This window comes from Podarcis liolepis (genome assembly GCF_965112155.1).
Source record: "Podarcis liolepis genome assembly, chromosome: 5".
NCBI classification, from domain to species: domain Eukaryota; kingdom Metazoa; phylum Chordata; class Lepidosauria; order Squamata; family Lacertidae; genus Podarcis; species Podarcis liolepis.
This window is the reverse complement of record NC_139556.1, coordinates 61,426,582-61,443,002: the sequence shown is the minus strand read 5'-3', so window position 1 is coordinate 61,443,002 and position 16,421 is coordinate 61,426,582. Positions and strand designations below refer to the sequence as shown.

At 47.7% G+C, this 16,421-nt stretch overlaps 1 protein-coding gene across 1 annotated transcript in view; it reads right to left on the bottom strand.

The window, feature by feature from the left end:
• GOLGA7B (golgin A7 family member B) overlaps positions 1 to 7,066 on the bottom strand; it is a 34,733-nt gene extending 27,667 nt beyond the window's left edge. The window contains exon 1 of the mRNA XM_083505807.1: positions 6,908 to 7,066. Within this exon, the coding sequence (XP_083361933.1) occupies positions 6,908 to 6,979 (72 nt within the window). The 5' untranslated portion in view covers positions 6,980 to 7,066. The remainder of the gene's footprint in view (positions 1 to 6,907) is intronic.
• Positions 7,067 to 16,421: the final 9,355 nt, after the last annotated feature.

Genomic DNA, 16,421 nt, shown 5'->3' with positions numbered 1-16,421 from the left:
CATGAAAAAGTAAGAAGCAAACGACCAGCACTGAATCAAAGTCATTCTCTAAAAACAGTGGGCAAAAAAATGTTTTCTGCATGTGACAACATATCAGAACTGTGGGTGCCTGATTGATTTCAGCAGGGAAAGTGTTCCAGGTGACTTGTGTAGTTTTCCTTCTCACAGAGCTACAATTCCCAGCATCCTTAACAAACCACAGTTCCCTCCTTTGGTGGGAGGGTCATGTGCTTTAAATGCATGGTGTGGGTCTGCCCAAATTTTGTTGCTGTTCCTCTACTGCTCCTCCTCAAAATTGCCAGTGTCTTCACTTGTCCACCCTCTGCAGGAGAAGACAGGTAAGTGGAGGCAAGGTGGAGAAAGAGCAGAGTAGCAGGACATGATCCACATGGTCATCGGCCTTCTGCCGAGGTGAAGGAGAGGTTAAATGTACAGGTGGCAGCAGCCACTCCTTCTCTTTGAGGGGAGGCAGTCAACAGGTGCTCAACCATGCTGACTTCTGGTCCCAAGCCAGCACTGTATTATGAATGCCAGGGATAAGGAACCTGCTTCCCTCTGGATGTTGCTGGACTATGGGCTCCCAACCCCTGTGACCTCTGATTCTGCTCACTGGGGCTGGTGGGAGTTGGGGGTCCAACAACATCTGGAAGGCTACAGGGTCCCCAATCCTGTGGAAGGGCTTAGCGTTCTCCCCAAACTGGTACAGTGGTACCTCGGGTTACATACGCTTCAGGTTACATACGCTTCAGGTTACAGACTCCACTAACCCAGAAATAGTACCTCAGGTTAAGAACTTTGCTTCAGGATGAGAACAGAAATCGTGCTCCAGCGGCGCGGCGGCAGCAGGAGGCCCCATTAACTAAAGTGGTGCTTCAGGTTAAGAACAGACCTCCAGAATGAATTAAGTTCTTAACCTGAGGTACCACTGTACTGGTAAATCTGAGTCTAGGCTGTCCCACTGCAGCTTGAGAGCTCACATGACTGAATGCTCTTCCATACAACGTGAAGCAAAATTCCCCTCATATGGAAACCTTTTTTTAAAAGGAAGAATTGTTTTTGTAACCTAGGTTTCTCTCAGATATGCTGGTTTTATATGGGTTAGTTTAATTTGTTGTGGGGGATTATTCCATTGCGTGAGCCAACTGTCTATGTAGACATCAAATCCCTAAACCCTAAAATGGTTGGGATGAAGGAAACCTGGAATTTCATCTCATGCATTGAAGCAGGATTCTGTATACTTAAGCATCTCTACACCATGGTCAGAGGCAGTATGAGCCTAAATACCAAATGCTGGAAACCACAGCAGAGGAAAGTGCTCTTGTGCTCAGGTCATGCTTGCAGGTTTCCCCCAGCCGCCTGGTTGGCCACTGCGAAGGCAGGATGCTAGACTAGATAGGTCATTGGCCTGATCCAGCAGGTTCTTCTTATATCGCTTAGGTGTCTCACATGAAACAGGGCACAACTCATGCATTGCTTTTCAGCTCACTGCAGATCAACGTTCATTTGAAGCCTGCTTTATTTGTCCAATTGCAGTGAAACCAAAAGCACAAAAGAATGGGAAAGTTAAGGATGATACTGGCTATTAGCTTTAAAAAATCCCACAGCACTATCCAGGCCTGGACCATCACAGTCAGCTTTCTTCTTCTCCTTGCAAGTTATGAAGACCAAAAGGGAAGGCATCTGAAAGCCCTCATCCTGCTCACACTCCCCTCCCTGTTAGCTTTCATCACAATCTGCAGCTGCTTCCCCAGTTCATTAAACCCATTATGGCCAGGCTGTCATCATCTGCCTGCTCAAGCCCTCTTCAAAGTAACAGAGAGAACAAGCGGTTTAGCTAGGAGCCTGTCAGCTGCACTCCAAAACAAGGATGGGGAGGAAGCAAACTCCGACTGGATCATTAGGATGGAGACAGACAGCAGCCAAGCCAGGTGACCGCAGAAGCTACTGGAGATATGCGCTGACCTTTCTATAAAGGCACCAGGTGCGTGTGGAAGGAGAAACTCCAGAGAACTGTTTCTAAGGGTACCTTTGTGCGTGGGAGATACTCTCTGATGCATGACCTTTTGGTGGATAGTCTAAAGCAGGTTTCATCTCCTCTGTCTCCCCTCCCCTCCCCTCCCCTCCCACACTTGAGGTCTTCCAAGCAGACAAAGGGACTCAAGCAAAAATCATATTTCGCTGAGAAGGGAGAGGGTGGTAGGGGCAGCTACTATTTGTGAGTAAGAATGGACAGCCGTGCAGACCAACTGGAGCACCAAGCACTTGGCTTAGAACTGCTCTTCTCCCTGAAGCATCATGAATGAACCTAACTGAATCAGGACCAGGAAGCACCCAGTCCTTTGTTTGTTTGTTTTCCATCATGAAGTCCTGGTTCAGATGCAAAACTTTATCTGGCTGGCAGGGCCAGAACCATCAACAAACTATACAACCAGACTCCAACAAACACTCTCTGTTCAGGAAGAGACTGCAGGAAGATGAAGTCAGCTTTTGCCTACATTTCCCACTTGGCCATAAAGGATGGTGCCACGGGGCAGCACAGCTTGCAGCTTCTTAAGCTTGGCGGCATCTTCACTAGCCAGCAGCACCAATCCAGAGCTTTCTCTTTTTTGCATATTAATTTTCAAATTCCTCTTGACTGAAGGGCCAAGTTATTTTTTTGCAAAGTCTGGTCTGCGAAGACCGAACATAAAACTTTCAAGCTGCCAGAGCTAGCTACTTATTACTATGCATCTTGTTTACACTTCATATCTATTCCAGTCTGGTCAGAATCTGAGCTGACCAATGGCCAGCCCCTTCGGCATAGTACAGGAAGGCAGAAATGAGGTGAATGAAGGATAGGAGCAACGAAGGATAGGACAGAGCCAGATAGATAGAAGATGGCTGCGATCCTGCACCTTTCTTTGTGAATGGCGCAGAGAGCCTGCAGGATCAGGGCAAAGCTCCAACCTACTCCAGCATCCTATTCTCACAGTGGCCAACCAGTTGTCTGTGGGAAACCAGTAGGGCAGGATTTGAGCCCAAGAGCCCCCTTCTCCTGGGGTTTCCAGCAAATGGTATTCAGAAGCATGGAGGCAGAGTAAAGTTATCTTGGCTTGTTGCGACTGATAGCTTCATCCTCCATGAATTTGTCCAATCCTCCTTTAAAGTCCAATAGTATTTTAAAGAGAGTGCATTGGCTGGATTTCCCGTAAAGGGAACCACTCGTTCTCAAACCAGGCACCTTTACACTCAGAGCTTTATTATCGCACCAGCCACAACTCCCCCTGTCCCAACAGCTTGCTCCTCTTCCTGACCCTGGTGCACAGCTGCTCTCAGTAAAAGCAGAGCTATGCATGGAGGTTTGGGCAAGAGGTGGCTGTGAGCAGGACTAGCTCAATACATTTGGCTTCCAGGTGGAACAGCATATGGCACCCATACCCACCCACAAATAGCACCCACAAGGCTAGTCAAGTTATCTTGGCACACCCCAAAAAAAACACCCACAAACAAAGGCAACAGGACAAAGAACAATACAATGGTAGAATCATAGAATCATAGAGTTGGAAGAGACCACAAGGGCCATCGAGTCCAAGCCCCTGCCAAGCAGGAAACACCATCAGAGCACTCCTGACATATGGTTGTCAAGCCTCTGCTTAAAGACCTCCAAAGTAGGAGACTCCACCACACTCCTTGGCAGCAAATTCCACTGTCGAACAGCTCTTACTGTCAGGAAGTTCTTCCTAATGTTTAGGTGGAATCTTCTTTCTTGTAGTTTGGATCCATTGCTCCGTGTCCGCTTCTCTGGAGCAGCAGAAAACAACCTTTCTCCCTCCTCTATGTGACATCCTTTTATATATTTGAACATGGCTATCATATCACCCCTTAACCTCCTCTTCTCCAGGCTAAACATGCCCAGCTCCCTTAGCCGTTCCTCATAAGGCATCGTTTCCAGGCCTTTGACCATTTTGGTTACCCTCCTCTGGACACGTTCCAGTTTGTCAGTGTCCTTCAGGTTAAGTACCTCAGGTTAAGTACTTAATTCATTCTGGAGGTCCGTTCTTAACCTGAAACTGTCCTTAACCTGAAGCACCATTTTATCTAATGGGGACTCCCACTGCTGCCGCGCCGCCGGAGCCCAATTTCTGTTCTCATCCTGAAGCAAAGTTCTTAACCCGAGGTACTATTTCTGGGTTAATGGAGTCTGTAACCTGAAGCGTATGTAACCCGAGGTACCATTGTATATGGGAAAGTTGCTGTTATTGATGAAGATAACAATATAATATATTGCAACAATAATACATTATAATGCATGTAGGGGAAAACTTTTTTACTTCTGCACTATTTGGGCCCCTTCCTCCTTAGTGTAAGTTATTTTGGTCCCAAAACATTGAATTCTACTGGGACTTGGCTCAGATGATTTAGCAAAGAATTATGGGATATTTAAAAAATATTTCAGAGCAGCCTTTCCTCAGCTTGGGTCCCCAGATGTTGTTGGACTACAATTCCTATCATCCCTGACAAATGGGCCATGCTGGCTGGGGCCGATGGGAGTTGTAGTCCAACAACATCTGGGGGAAGGCTGCTCTAAAAGACTTCTTTTAGGAACCTGGCATGATGGTGTGAGAAAAGAAAGTGGAAAACTGACAAGTGACTACTAGCCATGGAAATGATGAATGACGACCTGGTTGGAGGCAGTATGCTGGGATTGCTGGGACTCACAAGTCGGAGAGAGTGCTGCTGCACTTACACCCGGTTTGCAGACTTCCCACAGGCATTGTAGATGCTGGACCAAATAGGCCCTTGGTCTGATCTCTCAGGGCTCTTCTTATGTTCTTACACACGAGAGGAGTTTGATTGCTCAGGTGCCTGGCTGTATATTCCTACTGCCATTGCCAGCCCTCACACCCAGTATCCTCGTCTTCTGTGGCCCCGCATGCAATTTCCCATGTCATAGAATCATGGAGCTGAAGAGTTGGAAGGCACCCTGAACATCATCTAGTCCAACCCCCCTATAATGCAGGAACATGCAGTTGTCCCACATGGGAATCAAACCTGCAACCTTGACATTATCAGCATCATGCTCTAACCAACTAATCCAACTTATATTCTTATATGTGCACTCTGACTTATATTGCCTGACTTGCCACCACAACTCCTGAGCTGTTCCCAGTACATCCTCTGCTGCACCAGAGAGAAATTTGCCTAGGCTACTGCCATTGCTTCCAGAAGAAGCCAGAGACCTACAGGTGATGGAGGGCAAACCTGAGTCCGCACAAGAGGGCAGTCAAGGAGCCTTCATTGAAGCACAGCCACTAATCCCCCCAAAAGGGAGCTTTGGAGGAGCTTCCTGGACTGTGGCTCTGATTCTCCCAGCACACCTTCTGGGATTCCCTTCTGTACAAAGAGCTGTTCTGTTCATATTTCATATCCTCCCTGTCAGCCAGCCAGCTCTGACAAACAGGGAGAGCATTATGAATGCAGCTGGAGGAGGGCAGCCGAGACCCCAAAGGGCTAGGAAAGATCCTTGCTGCTCAAAGCCTTCTTCCTTGACCTTGTTCCAAGGGAAGGGACTCTGTCCTGGGTGGGCAGAAGGGAATGCGGTAGGCAGCATCTCTGCAGTGCTTCCACCAGCCAGGAAGGATTTATTAGTATGGGAAGCGTGAGTTGCAGCAGCAGCAACAGCATGGCACAGCACTAACTGGGCCGCCTCCAGATGCATTTCCCTCCCCTCTCACCGGCCAGGCTGAGCCTCAGCCAAGGACACATTCCGCAGCTTTGGGGACAAGAGCGCAAGTGTGTGGCATGGAGGAAAGGAGGGCTTGTGAGCTAGGAGAAGTGGGAGGCCGCTGGGATTGGCACATAGGCACAAGTCAAAGGGCTCTGTGAGGAGCACTTAAGAGGCGCCCAGCCACATGTGGTTGTACCACTGATCAACGCCAGGAGGGCAGAATTTATCAATGCCCCCCTGCCAGACCCACAGAGGTTGCCTCTGGTCTGCAACTCACATTCATGATCTCTAATAGTAATACCTGGCTTTGGACACATGAGATGCCCTAGAGTTACTGGGACAACCCAGTCAGATGGGTTAAGTACAAATATTATATTATTATTATTATTATTATTATTATTATTATTATTATTATTACCCATCTTATTGCTGTGGTTGTAAGTTGTTTTGAACTGTTTTTAATATTATGCTTTAATTGTTGTAACTCAACCGGGGATCTTAGGCTGGAGAGTGGATAATTAACAACCACCACCACCACCACCAAATAAACAGAAAGGCAGTTTTCTGCCACACAGTTCCCTGTCATCACTTTTAGCTTTAAATGTCAGAATTCTACCCCCCCCCCACCACAAATGCACCACTGCAGAACCTGACCCTGCTATATCACCTGTTCCTTTCTTTCCAAGGGTACTTGGAACTATGCCTGCAATGTCTTTCTCCTCCCCCCCCCCTTCTGCGTAGCTTCCCTGCCTTGCCAAAGGGATTTCGCCATCGTTCTAGCTGAACTCCCACCACCACCGCCCCTCTCCTTACAGCCGCCTTCCGCTTTCTCCGTTGCTGCCTGCAGCTCTAAAGCACTCAGTTGTAGCCAACAGCCTCAATAAATCTTAAGCAGCAGAGAGCAAATGACAAGGACATGGAGGCATCAGAGCCTGCGGCATGAAACAAAACAGGCTGGGGGCTGGAGAAAGAGTCCTCTAGCGGCCTACGAGGGGGTTATTCGCCCAGGAGAAGAAGAAGCCAAGGCTGCATTCTGGAGCCGACAGGGGCAACGAAACAGTACCTGCTCAGAGGTGGCACTCAGCTTCCAATCTCCCAGTACCCAGCTTTGGCCCTATAAAAGGAAGCAGCTCTTACAGTAGCCTGGGGGGCTGAGTGAGGCCTTACTGCCAACAAGGAGAGGAGATGCTGTTTCAGTACCTGTGAAGCTAGAGATGTCCCTGTCTCAGCCGAGGGTCTCGCCGCATTCTCAGACGAGCTTCCAGCCCCCATTGGCCAGCTGCAAGCACAGTCCCTGTTTCTCTTCCTGCCTCCACTGCCCGGCTGAGATAGTCTGCTGACCCCGGCATGTCACTGACAGGCACAGGTGCTCCCAGGCCCAGCCAGCCTGGTCATGCATCCACCCCGGCCAGCTCCTCCTCCAGGGCTAGTGTCAGGATTCAAGACATTGCTGGAGCTCCGACACAACAGAGAGGGAGAGCTGTCAGAGAAGCACAGACTCCTGTGTTCTGTTTGGATCAGAGCCTCCACCCCAAGAGGTTGCCGTTGATATGTGTGGAGGGGAGAGTTGAGAATTACAGTGGTACCTTGGGTTACAGGCGCTTCAGGTTACATACGCTTCAGGTTACAGACTTCACTAACCCAGAAATAGTACCTCAGGTTAAGAACTTTGCTTCAGGATGAGAACAGAAATCGCGCAGCAGCAGGAGGCCCCATCAGCTAAAGTGGTGCTTCAGGTTAAGAACAGTTTCAGGTTAAGAATGGACCTCCAGAACAAATTAAGTTCTTAACCTGAGGTCAGAATGTTGCCGTTTTGAATCCCCACGATGGGGTGAGATTCCCGTTGCTCAGTCCCTGCTCCTGCCAACCTAGCAGTTCGAAAGCATGTCAAAGTACAAATAGATAAATAGGTACCGCTCCGGCGGGAAGGTAAACGGCATTTTCGTGTGCTGCTCTGGTTCACCAGAAGCGGCTTAGTCATGCTGGCCACGTGACCCGGAAGCTGTACGCTGGCTCCCTCAGCCAATAAAGTGAGATGAGTGCCGCAACCCCAGAGTCGGCCACAACTGGACCTAATGGTCAGGGGTCCCTTTACCTTTATCACTGTAATGGGAATATGTGTGAAAACCACACAAGCAATTCAGGATGGATGTTCATTGTCCTGTTGTCCTACAAGCAAATCAGAACAAATGCTCAATTAAGACGGGGCGTAGGGTGCCAAATTGAATAAAGGGGGGGCAGGTAAGCCCTGCCCTGTATAATCAATGTGATGCACGAACACGCAATGCCCATCAAATTTGGGGGATAACTGGCCTCCTCAAATATTTTATTGGGGGGTGAAGGGGCCTCAGCCCCTAGGAGTTGGCTCCTATACCTTTGTGTAAGCTTTGTCCAAGCAAATCAGGATGATTGTTCAATAAAGAGGTCATTTGGATGATCCCAGTGTTAACTGGTGCATGAGACACAAAACTCCCATTATAGTACCAACTTTCTGGCACCTGGTTTCTTGGAACAATTGAAAGTGCTGCCTCCGATGTTTAAATGGCCTGGTTAATAGGTCTTTATTCAGCTCTGTTTTGTTTTGCTGCAGGTGGGGGTGCCTTGTTCTGTTATTTTGCTCTTTAAACGTTTGTTCTGATATTGCTCTTATGCCAACTTGCGGGTCCATTTGGATGGGAAAGTGGGATATAAAAGTGGGAAAGAGGCCCTACCTGATCAGGTGGGGGGAAGTGGCCAGAGCATGCTAAGCCCTTGTGTCTTCCTTCCCAAAGGTCAAGGAGTGCCGGGAGATCAGAGGGTGTGCAGTAATGAAGGTGTCTTGACAGACAGGGCAGATGGGCCAACTGGCTCTGAGCCCAGCCCAGACAGGCCTTTCATAATCCCCCTGATCCCCAGAAAGGTGGCTCTGTAGTCTTTGGACTTCATTCCTGCCAGCCTCTGGGGTCCTCCATATGACCTCTTTATCCAGCACCTATCCAAAGCTTACCTGGAGGTTACATGCTTGCACAAAGCTTTCATGTCCTGCCTTAACTAAGCATTCTTTCTGATCTGCTTAGATGACAATGAGCATTCATCCTGATTTGCTTGTGGGGTGTCGTTTGGCCATTTGTTCACCCCACACTTTTCAATGCATTCCCCTATCCCTTTCCAAATCTCAGAAAACCAATGTCGTCGTTATTTTAAGTGGATTTGCTGCACTAGAGTGACAAAACACTTTTAATCCACTTTCATTGCACAAGCCTATGTTTGAATCCCTCCTGCAAAATACTGACAGTCCGAAGGCACCTGCTGCAGTGATTCCAGGGACCTCAGCAAGGTGGATGGTGGAGCTCAGGGGCATAATTCATGCATTCATTCAGTCAGAATGGATTGAAGCTCAGGGCAGCCTGAGATGAGCAAGTCTCATGGAGCAAAGACATAGGGGCCAACTGGAGCCTGATTGAGATGGGAGTCCCATTTGCCTCTGGAAGGAGGAGAGGTGCCCCCATCCAAGAAAAAGGGGATTTTGTCTGTGTGTTACCCCTCTCACACTCCAGGATCTTTGCAAACCCAAGACCAGGTTTGCATTCCACCTTTGGCCTATGGGACTGGCAAGGCTTCCCCAGCAGAGCAGCAAAGCCAGACTGTGGATCAACATCAATAATTGGGTTGAACTTGAAGGGCAGAGAAGGTGCTGTGCCGTCAGGAGGATTGCAGATAAGTCAGGGGACATTCTCCCCTTTGAGTGACCCCCCCCCATGCTGCCAGTGTGACACTAGAGGGCGCTGTACTACTTCCTTGTGAAAAGTAAGATGCTCATTAAAGAGCCCTTAAGGAAAGGTGGGGGATCTAACCATAGTGAACCATATTCTCATTTGGAGGTTTTCTTCTTGCAGCACTCTGAATCACCGTCATCAATCCACCCTTTATCACTGTGCACAGATCTCTTGAATATTCTGTGGAACTTGCTCATCATCCTCTCTCCCTTTCTCCGGGGCTCCCCCTTTGACTGCCGATCACGTTATACTCTGGATACGCCAAAACATTAGTATTATACTACAGCAGGAACCAAGCTCATAAACACCTTGGCCTCCCCTGATTTTGCAGATTCCCTCATTCAAATGAAGAGGGGGAAGCGATTCCTTTCTCCCACAGGAAGTGAACATAAGAACACAGGAAAAGCCCATCTGGTCCAGCGTCCCCTTTCCCAACGTGAGGCCCATGGGAAGCCCATCGGGAGAGCATGACTGCAAAAGCCCTCCTCTCCTGCTTGTGATTCCCTGGCAGCAACAGGTATTAAGATGCATGGTGCCTCTGATCCTGGAGACATTGCATAGCTAGATGTCCTGGGTTCCAGACAGGATAGGAGTCTATTGCGACATTGATGGAGGTCAGCTCTCTTTCTATAACGCAAGCTCAAAGCAGTTGTTGTACACCTTCAAAACAAAATTCACCCAGCCACTCCTACCAGGTTTCATGGTTTGGTGTGGTGGTCTCACCTTGACAACAGGACTGCAGGCAGTGGCGTAGCGTGGGTTGTCAGCACCCGGGGCAAGGCAAGTAATTTGCGCCCCCTAACCCGTGGATTTGCGCCCCCTAACCCGTGGATTTGCGCCCCCTAACCCTAACCCCCAGGTGTTGCGCCCGGTGCGGCCGGCCCCCCCTGCACCCCCCACGCTACGCCACTGACTGCAGGTGCCAAGTGCCGTGAAAACGCTGCAGAAGAGCGAAAATGGATTAAGCGGTTCAGCCAGCAGCCTAACCAATGTCGCCCAATGATATTTTCACTTCATGTAAACTGTTTTTTCTTTGCAGGTGTTACTCAAAGAGCTTTTGAGCAATGCTTTTACGTGTTCTTGATACTTCTGAGGCCTAAGCACCACTAGTTGGGCTGAACCAAAATGTTAGAAGGAGTGTACTGTGAATCTGCAGTGTAATAGGAAAATAGACTGATCTTTTTTAAAAAAGAGAGTTGGGTATTTGAGATTGTAGCTATCTACTACTGTTAGACTAAGTTTGACTACTTGTCTTATGGATTCTTGACTAGCAGCAGTTATGGATAGTCCTATCCTCTGTTCTTTTGCCTAATCCCCTTTTAAAAGCTGTCTTTGTCCCTAGAGGCTGGCACCCTACGACATGGGTCATCTCATTCAGCCACAAAGCTGGAATTAAAAACATTGTAAGTTTTTTTTCTGAGTGCATGAAGGAGGGAGAGCCAGATTTGGGGAAGGGGAGTGCAGAGAAGACCCCTCTCCCCATTGCAAGCTAAGGCTGCAGCATGGGGGTTGGGGAAGGGTTGGCAGGAAGCAGCGCCAGAGGGAAGCAGTCGAGTTTGGCCATGCTGTTCACAGTCAGTAACATTAATTGGTATCTTGTGGCTGGCTGAGCTGCAGGCACATGTGGTGTCTTTGCTGAAGCTCTCTGAGGAGACAGTAATTGCAGCAGCGACTCTCTCGGCCCGGCTGGGTTTTTGACAGACAGGGAACAGATCAGTGCTAATGAGGCTGGAGAGGAGCACCTCAGGCACAGCACCCTATGATAGAAAGGGAGAGGACAGGAAAGCATACCTGGTGCCAGGAGGACATATCTCCTAGTGGGGAGATACCCCCATGCAGTTAGCTGCACATCAGACAGAAATTCAGCAAGTGCTGGATTTCCCCACATGGAAATACAGATAAGGCTTCACCTGTTGAATTCCGCTGGTAAAAAAAACACAGAATACCAGGATACCTGCTAGGAAAGCAAATGAGAACCCTTAGGTGGTGACTATATAGGAACACCCAGCTCCTTCCCTTTTCCACAAACCAGTTGAACCACTATGTTAGTGCAAAAAATGACTTAAAATCTCCATAAGACCCATCCCATAACTGGACCAATCTGACCCAGTCCTTTCCCAAACAGTATTTGTCAAACATTTTTTAAATTTAAAAAAAAAACCACCTTGCAATGAAGGAGTCTCCCAGTTGGCCCAATGCTTGCAGTCTCCTTTAAAGTAGGTCCCTCCTCCACTGTTTCTCCAAAACTCCTTCCCTTTACTCCCAGGCTCGGTGTCCTTCAAATTATCATCCAGCTCAAAGCAGCCTCTGATTTATTTGAAAGCAGTTTTTGTGCTGTCCGCTTCCCCTCATTTTCTCTTTAGCGATCTGGCCCAATTCTTTGGGCTTACCTCATAGGTCTTGCATTCCAACCCAATCATCTTCCCAACTCGGTTTCCTCTGAACTCTCTCCAGATTGTCAGCATCCTTATTAAAGGGAAGATCTCAATTCCCCAGCTCAGAGCCTGAGGGATGCTGAGTGGGGTGGAATAACAAGATCTTATATTTTAATACAGTGTTCCCACTAAAGCAACACAACATGCCATTTGCTGTTTTGTTAAAGTATCTCTGTTCTGTTTGCTGTGTGTGTGTGTGTAGATAACAAGTGTTAGCCACTCTTCACCCAGGATTTATTTATTTATTTATCAATCAATCAATCAATCAATCAGTCACATTTACATCTCACCAAGGAGTTCAAAGCATACATGGTTCTCTTCTCCCCATTTTACCATGACAATAACCCTGTGGGATAGGTTATGCAGAGAGACTGCGACAGGCCCAAGGTGACCAAGTGAGTTTCATGGCGGAGTGGGGATTTGAACCCTGGTCTACCAGGTCCTAGCCCAACATTCTAACCACTACACTACACCAGCTCTCAATCTCACAATATTAAATGAAGGAAACCTTCAGAGGAACTCACTGAGAACTTACAGCCCCGGGGTTATTACTATCGCTGACAACCAAATTGTAGGTCCAAACTGGTTAAGTAGATTCACACAAAGTTTGGAAAATAAAATGATTGTTTCATCACACACCCATGTAAGGTATTCAGTGACTGGGAGGAGAGGCGGTTCTTGAACAAGGGTGCCCAGAAACCAGATATGCCTAATATATTTTCTCCTGCACCAACCATAAACCCTTGCAGTCAGCTATTTGCTTCTTGTCACCCAGCTAAATAACCAATGGGCCAGCCATCATTGTTTACTAGCCCTTACAACAGCCTTCCCTAACCTAGTTCCCTCTAGATCAGTGGTTCTCAACCTGTGGGTCCCCAGATGTTGTTGGACTACAACTCCCATCATCCCTGACCATGCTGGCTAGGAATGATGGGAGTTGTACTCCAACAACATCTGGGGACCCACAGGTTGAGAACTGCTGCTCTAGATGTTTTAGACTTCAGTTCCCATTATCCATGGACATGGGCCATACTGGCTAGAGTTGATGGGAGTTCTAGTCCAAAACATCTAGGTTGGTGAAGCTTATCCTATAAAGGTGGAGGTGTATTTGGTGGCTGGTTCTTCTGGCTGTCAAAGGGGTGCTCAACAGGTCCTGGACAGGACTGTATTCTCCCTAAAGCAGCAGCTTCTTATTTTTGAGGGTGCTCAATGTGGATCTAGTTTTGTCACTAACGGCCCAAGCAGCAGAACCAGGACCAGGTTGGAGAGAGAAGGTGACTTCCAGCAGCTCCCCTGGTGCCAGCTACAATTGATCCTTGAAAGGGACAGCTTGGTCAATTACCCCCACTCTGGCAATATCCAGATTTACATTACTGTTATGTGTTATGCACAGGGTTGCCTGTCAAAACTGCAGGCTGTTCAAAATGGCAGGATATCTCACCAGTGCTGAAACAGCTCTCAGTCCCTCCCAGTCCTTTTGGGGGCATTACGGCTGTCACTCACCTTGAAATCCCTAGATCATGACCACACATGCATATGAGGATGAATTAAAAGAAGCAGCAAAAGCTCTCTGTTGTAGAAAACATGCTGGAGAAATTAAAAATAATATTGGCATCCCAACAGAAACTCAGAGTACTTCTGCCTCTGGCCTAACCTTCTCAGCTAGGCCCTTCCAAGCCACTTTGCAAAAAAAATGGTCATTCAGTCAAACGTAAATGAGCCACTTAAGTTGTTTATCTTGTTCATTCTTGCTGTGGTGCAGCATCCGAGGGAACTGCTGAAGGCATAGGAAATTGTCCATGATAAAAACCACCTGGGTCCTGGAAATTCTAGGAGGAAAGATAATGGACTCAGTAAGAAGGAGTATTATGTCACTGCCTGGGTTATTATTATTATTATTAATACCCCGCCCATCTGGCTGGGTTTCCCCAGCCATTCTGGGCGGCTTCCAAAAGAATATTAAAATACAATAACGTATTAAACATTAAAAGCTTCCCTAAACAAGGCTGCCTTCAGATGTCTTCTAAAAGTTTGGTAGTTGTTTTTCTCTTTGACATCTGGTGGGAGGATGTTCCACAGGGCGGGTTCCACTACCGAGAAGGCCCTCTGCCTGGTTCCCTGTAACCTGGCTTCTCGCAGCAAGGGAACCGCCAGAAGGTCCTCGGCACTGGACCTCAGTGTCCGGGCAGAACGATGAGAGTGGAGACACTCCTCCAGGTATACTGGACCGAGGCCGTTTAGGGCTTTAAAGGTCAGCACCAACACTTTGAATTTTGCTTGGAAACGTGCTGGGAGCCAGTGTAGGTCTTTCAAGACTGGTGTTATATGGTCTCAGCGGCTGCTCCCAGTCACCAGTCTAGCTGCCGCATTCTGGATTAGTTGTAGTTTCCGGATCACCTTCAAAGGTAGCCCCACATAAAGCGCATTGCAGTAGTCCAAGCGAGAGATAACTAGAGCATGCACCAGTCTGGTGAGACTGTCTGCGGGCAGGTAGGGTCTTAGCCTGCGTACCAGGTGGAGCTGATAAACATAATTGACCTGCGCCTCCATGGACAGCTGTGAGTCCAGAAGGGACTCAAAATCTGCACCTATTCAGAGTGGTCAGAATCTGATCTTGGCAACACAGGGCTGAACCACATGTCTATATCTGATACCATGGCAGCTTAACATGCATGGAGATCCAATGGTGTGCATGCTCTCCCAGAACAGGTGCACCATGAGCCAACTGTTCTCAAGCCCCTCCCCTCACTTCCCCAGATTTCAGACTAGCAAGAGCATGGCAGTGGCTCAGTTCACAGCATGCTGGAGGATACAGATAAGCCGCTCCTTCTGGGGTGAAAACCACAGTGTAAACAGCCATGGCAGCTCTCTAACCCCACAATGTAGTGGAGGGAGAGTGCAGCTCTGGGACTTTTGTCAGGAGTGATGACATCACCTGCCTGAACAATAGCAATTTAAGGAGTACCACTTCTTGGCACAATTTGCATTTGAAATTGTTCTGTGCATTTCTGACCAAAAGGTTGCATTTTGGTTGGCTGGAAATCTTTCATGGATGCTCACTGTGTTTTACAACCTTGTGCAAGTCAGAAGTCAGCACCGCTGAGTCCACCTGAGCTTATTCCCAGGAAACCATGAGTGGGGTTGCAGTCATGTAGCTCCTATTGAATTGAGAATTGTGCTGCACTGCTGTGTGTGTCTCTGCTGCTTGCATTTTGGAGTCCCGCCCCCCCCCAGGGGCTACAAGGCTCTCCTTGGCAGTGTTGCCATGGGGGCTGCCATGATGAGCTCCTGCAGTTTCTATGTTGCCACTACACCACTGCAGTGATGAATGGCCATATAATGCTACCCCCAGAAAATGTAGCAGAGAGGTTCCTTTGCCAAGTACTTCAAATGCATAGGAGAGCAGAGGATCTAAGTGGTAGACAGTAGAGTCATAAACCTTGTGCAAGGTAATACCACAATTTTTTTTTCATTTTCTGTTGCATGAGATTTTTCAACTGTTCTTATATGTTCTTTCAATGCTGATTACAAATCTGAAATTGATTTTCATGTACCTGCCATAGTTATCTTGCTATTTCTGACTTTTGCCGATATGTCATATTTACACTGGGGACAAGTGGACACTGACACGTTGATCTACCCTAACCACATGGTAATCATTGTTTTGCAAACTTAATTTTTCTTTATTTTTATAGTTCTGTAACCTAAATATTTGTATTTTTCAGATCGGACCATGGCTTCTTCAAGTAGACAAAAACAATTTTGCATTGTGAAAAACAAAGATTATGGTGAAAAGTGAAAAACATGAATTGCAAAAAAAAAACTAGAGCTTACAGAGCAAAACCAACTTCAGATATGAATTCAGCACGTTGAAATTAGGTTAGAACAACTGCAGGTGTCAATGCAACAAAAAATTTGTTCCCCAGTGTAGTCAGTGAAGATGCCCCTGTCCCTTACTGTCAATACGCAGCATTCCCTCAACTCCCCCTTTCCAAGCAGTGCCCCCAAGCAGGCGTCATCTTGTCTCCAACAATGTCTCCCAGCAAAAAAAGCAAACACAAAGACCCCAGGGGGAAATCAATTTGCCCTTCCCAGCTAGCATCCAGGCATGCTAACATCTCTCCTTGGAGCAAAAGGCTAACCTTTGCTTTTCCAGGGGCTATTGGAAATAGAGCAAGAAAAGGTTAACCCCAGATCTCCCAAGGGGAACTGGTGGACATAGCACCAAGAGCCACATTTTAAAAAAAATCACTGACCAACTGGAGCATTTCTAAAGGAGGGGACCCAGAAGGTGAGTGGGGTGTGTGGTCCCTGGTTGAAAGAGATGTGCATGTTTAGCCTGGAGGAGGAGATTAAGAGGATGCATGATAGATATCTTCAGACATCAGAAAGGCTGTCACACCAAAGATGAAACAGACTTGTGCTCTGTTGATCCAGTGAGCAGGGGCGCATATGCACCATGCATTGAAAGCACCCCCCCCAAGAACTCTAAGAACTGTCATTAGCCCTTACAGAGCTACAATT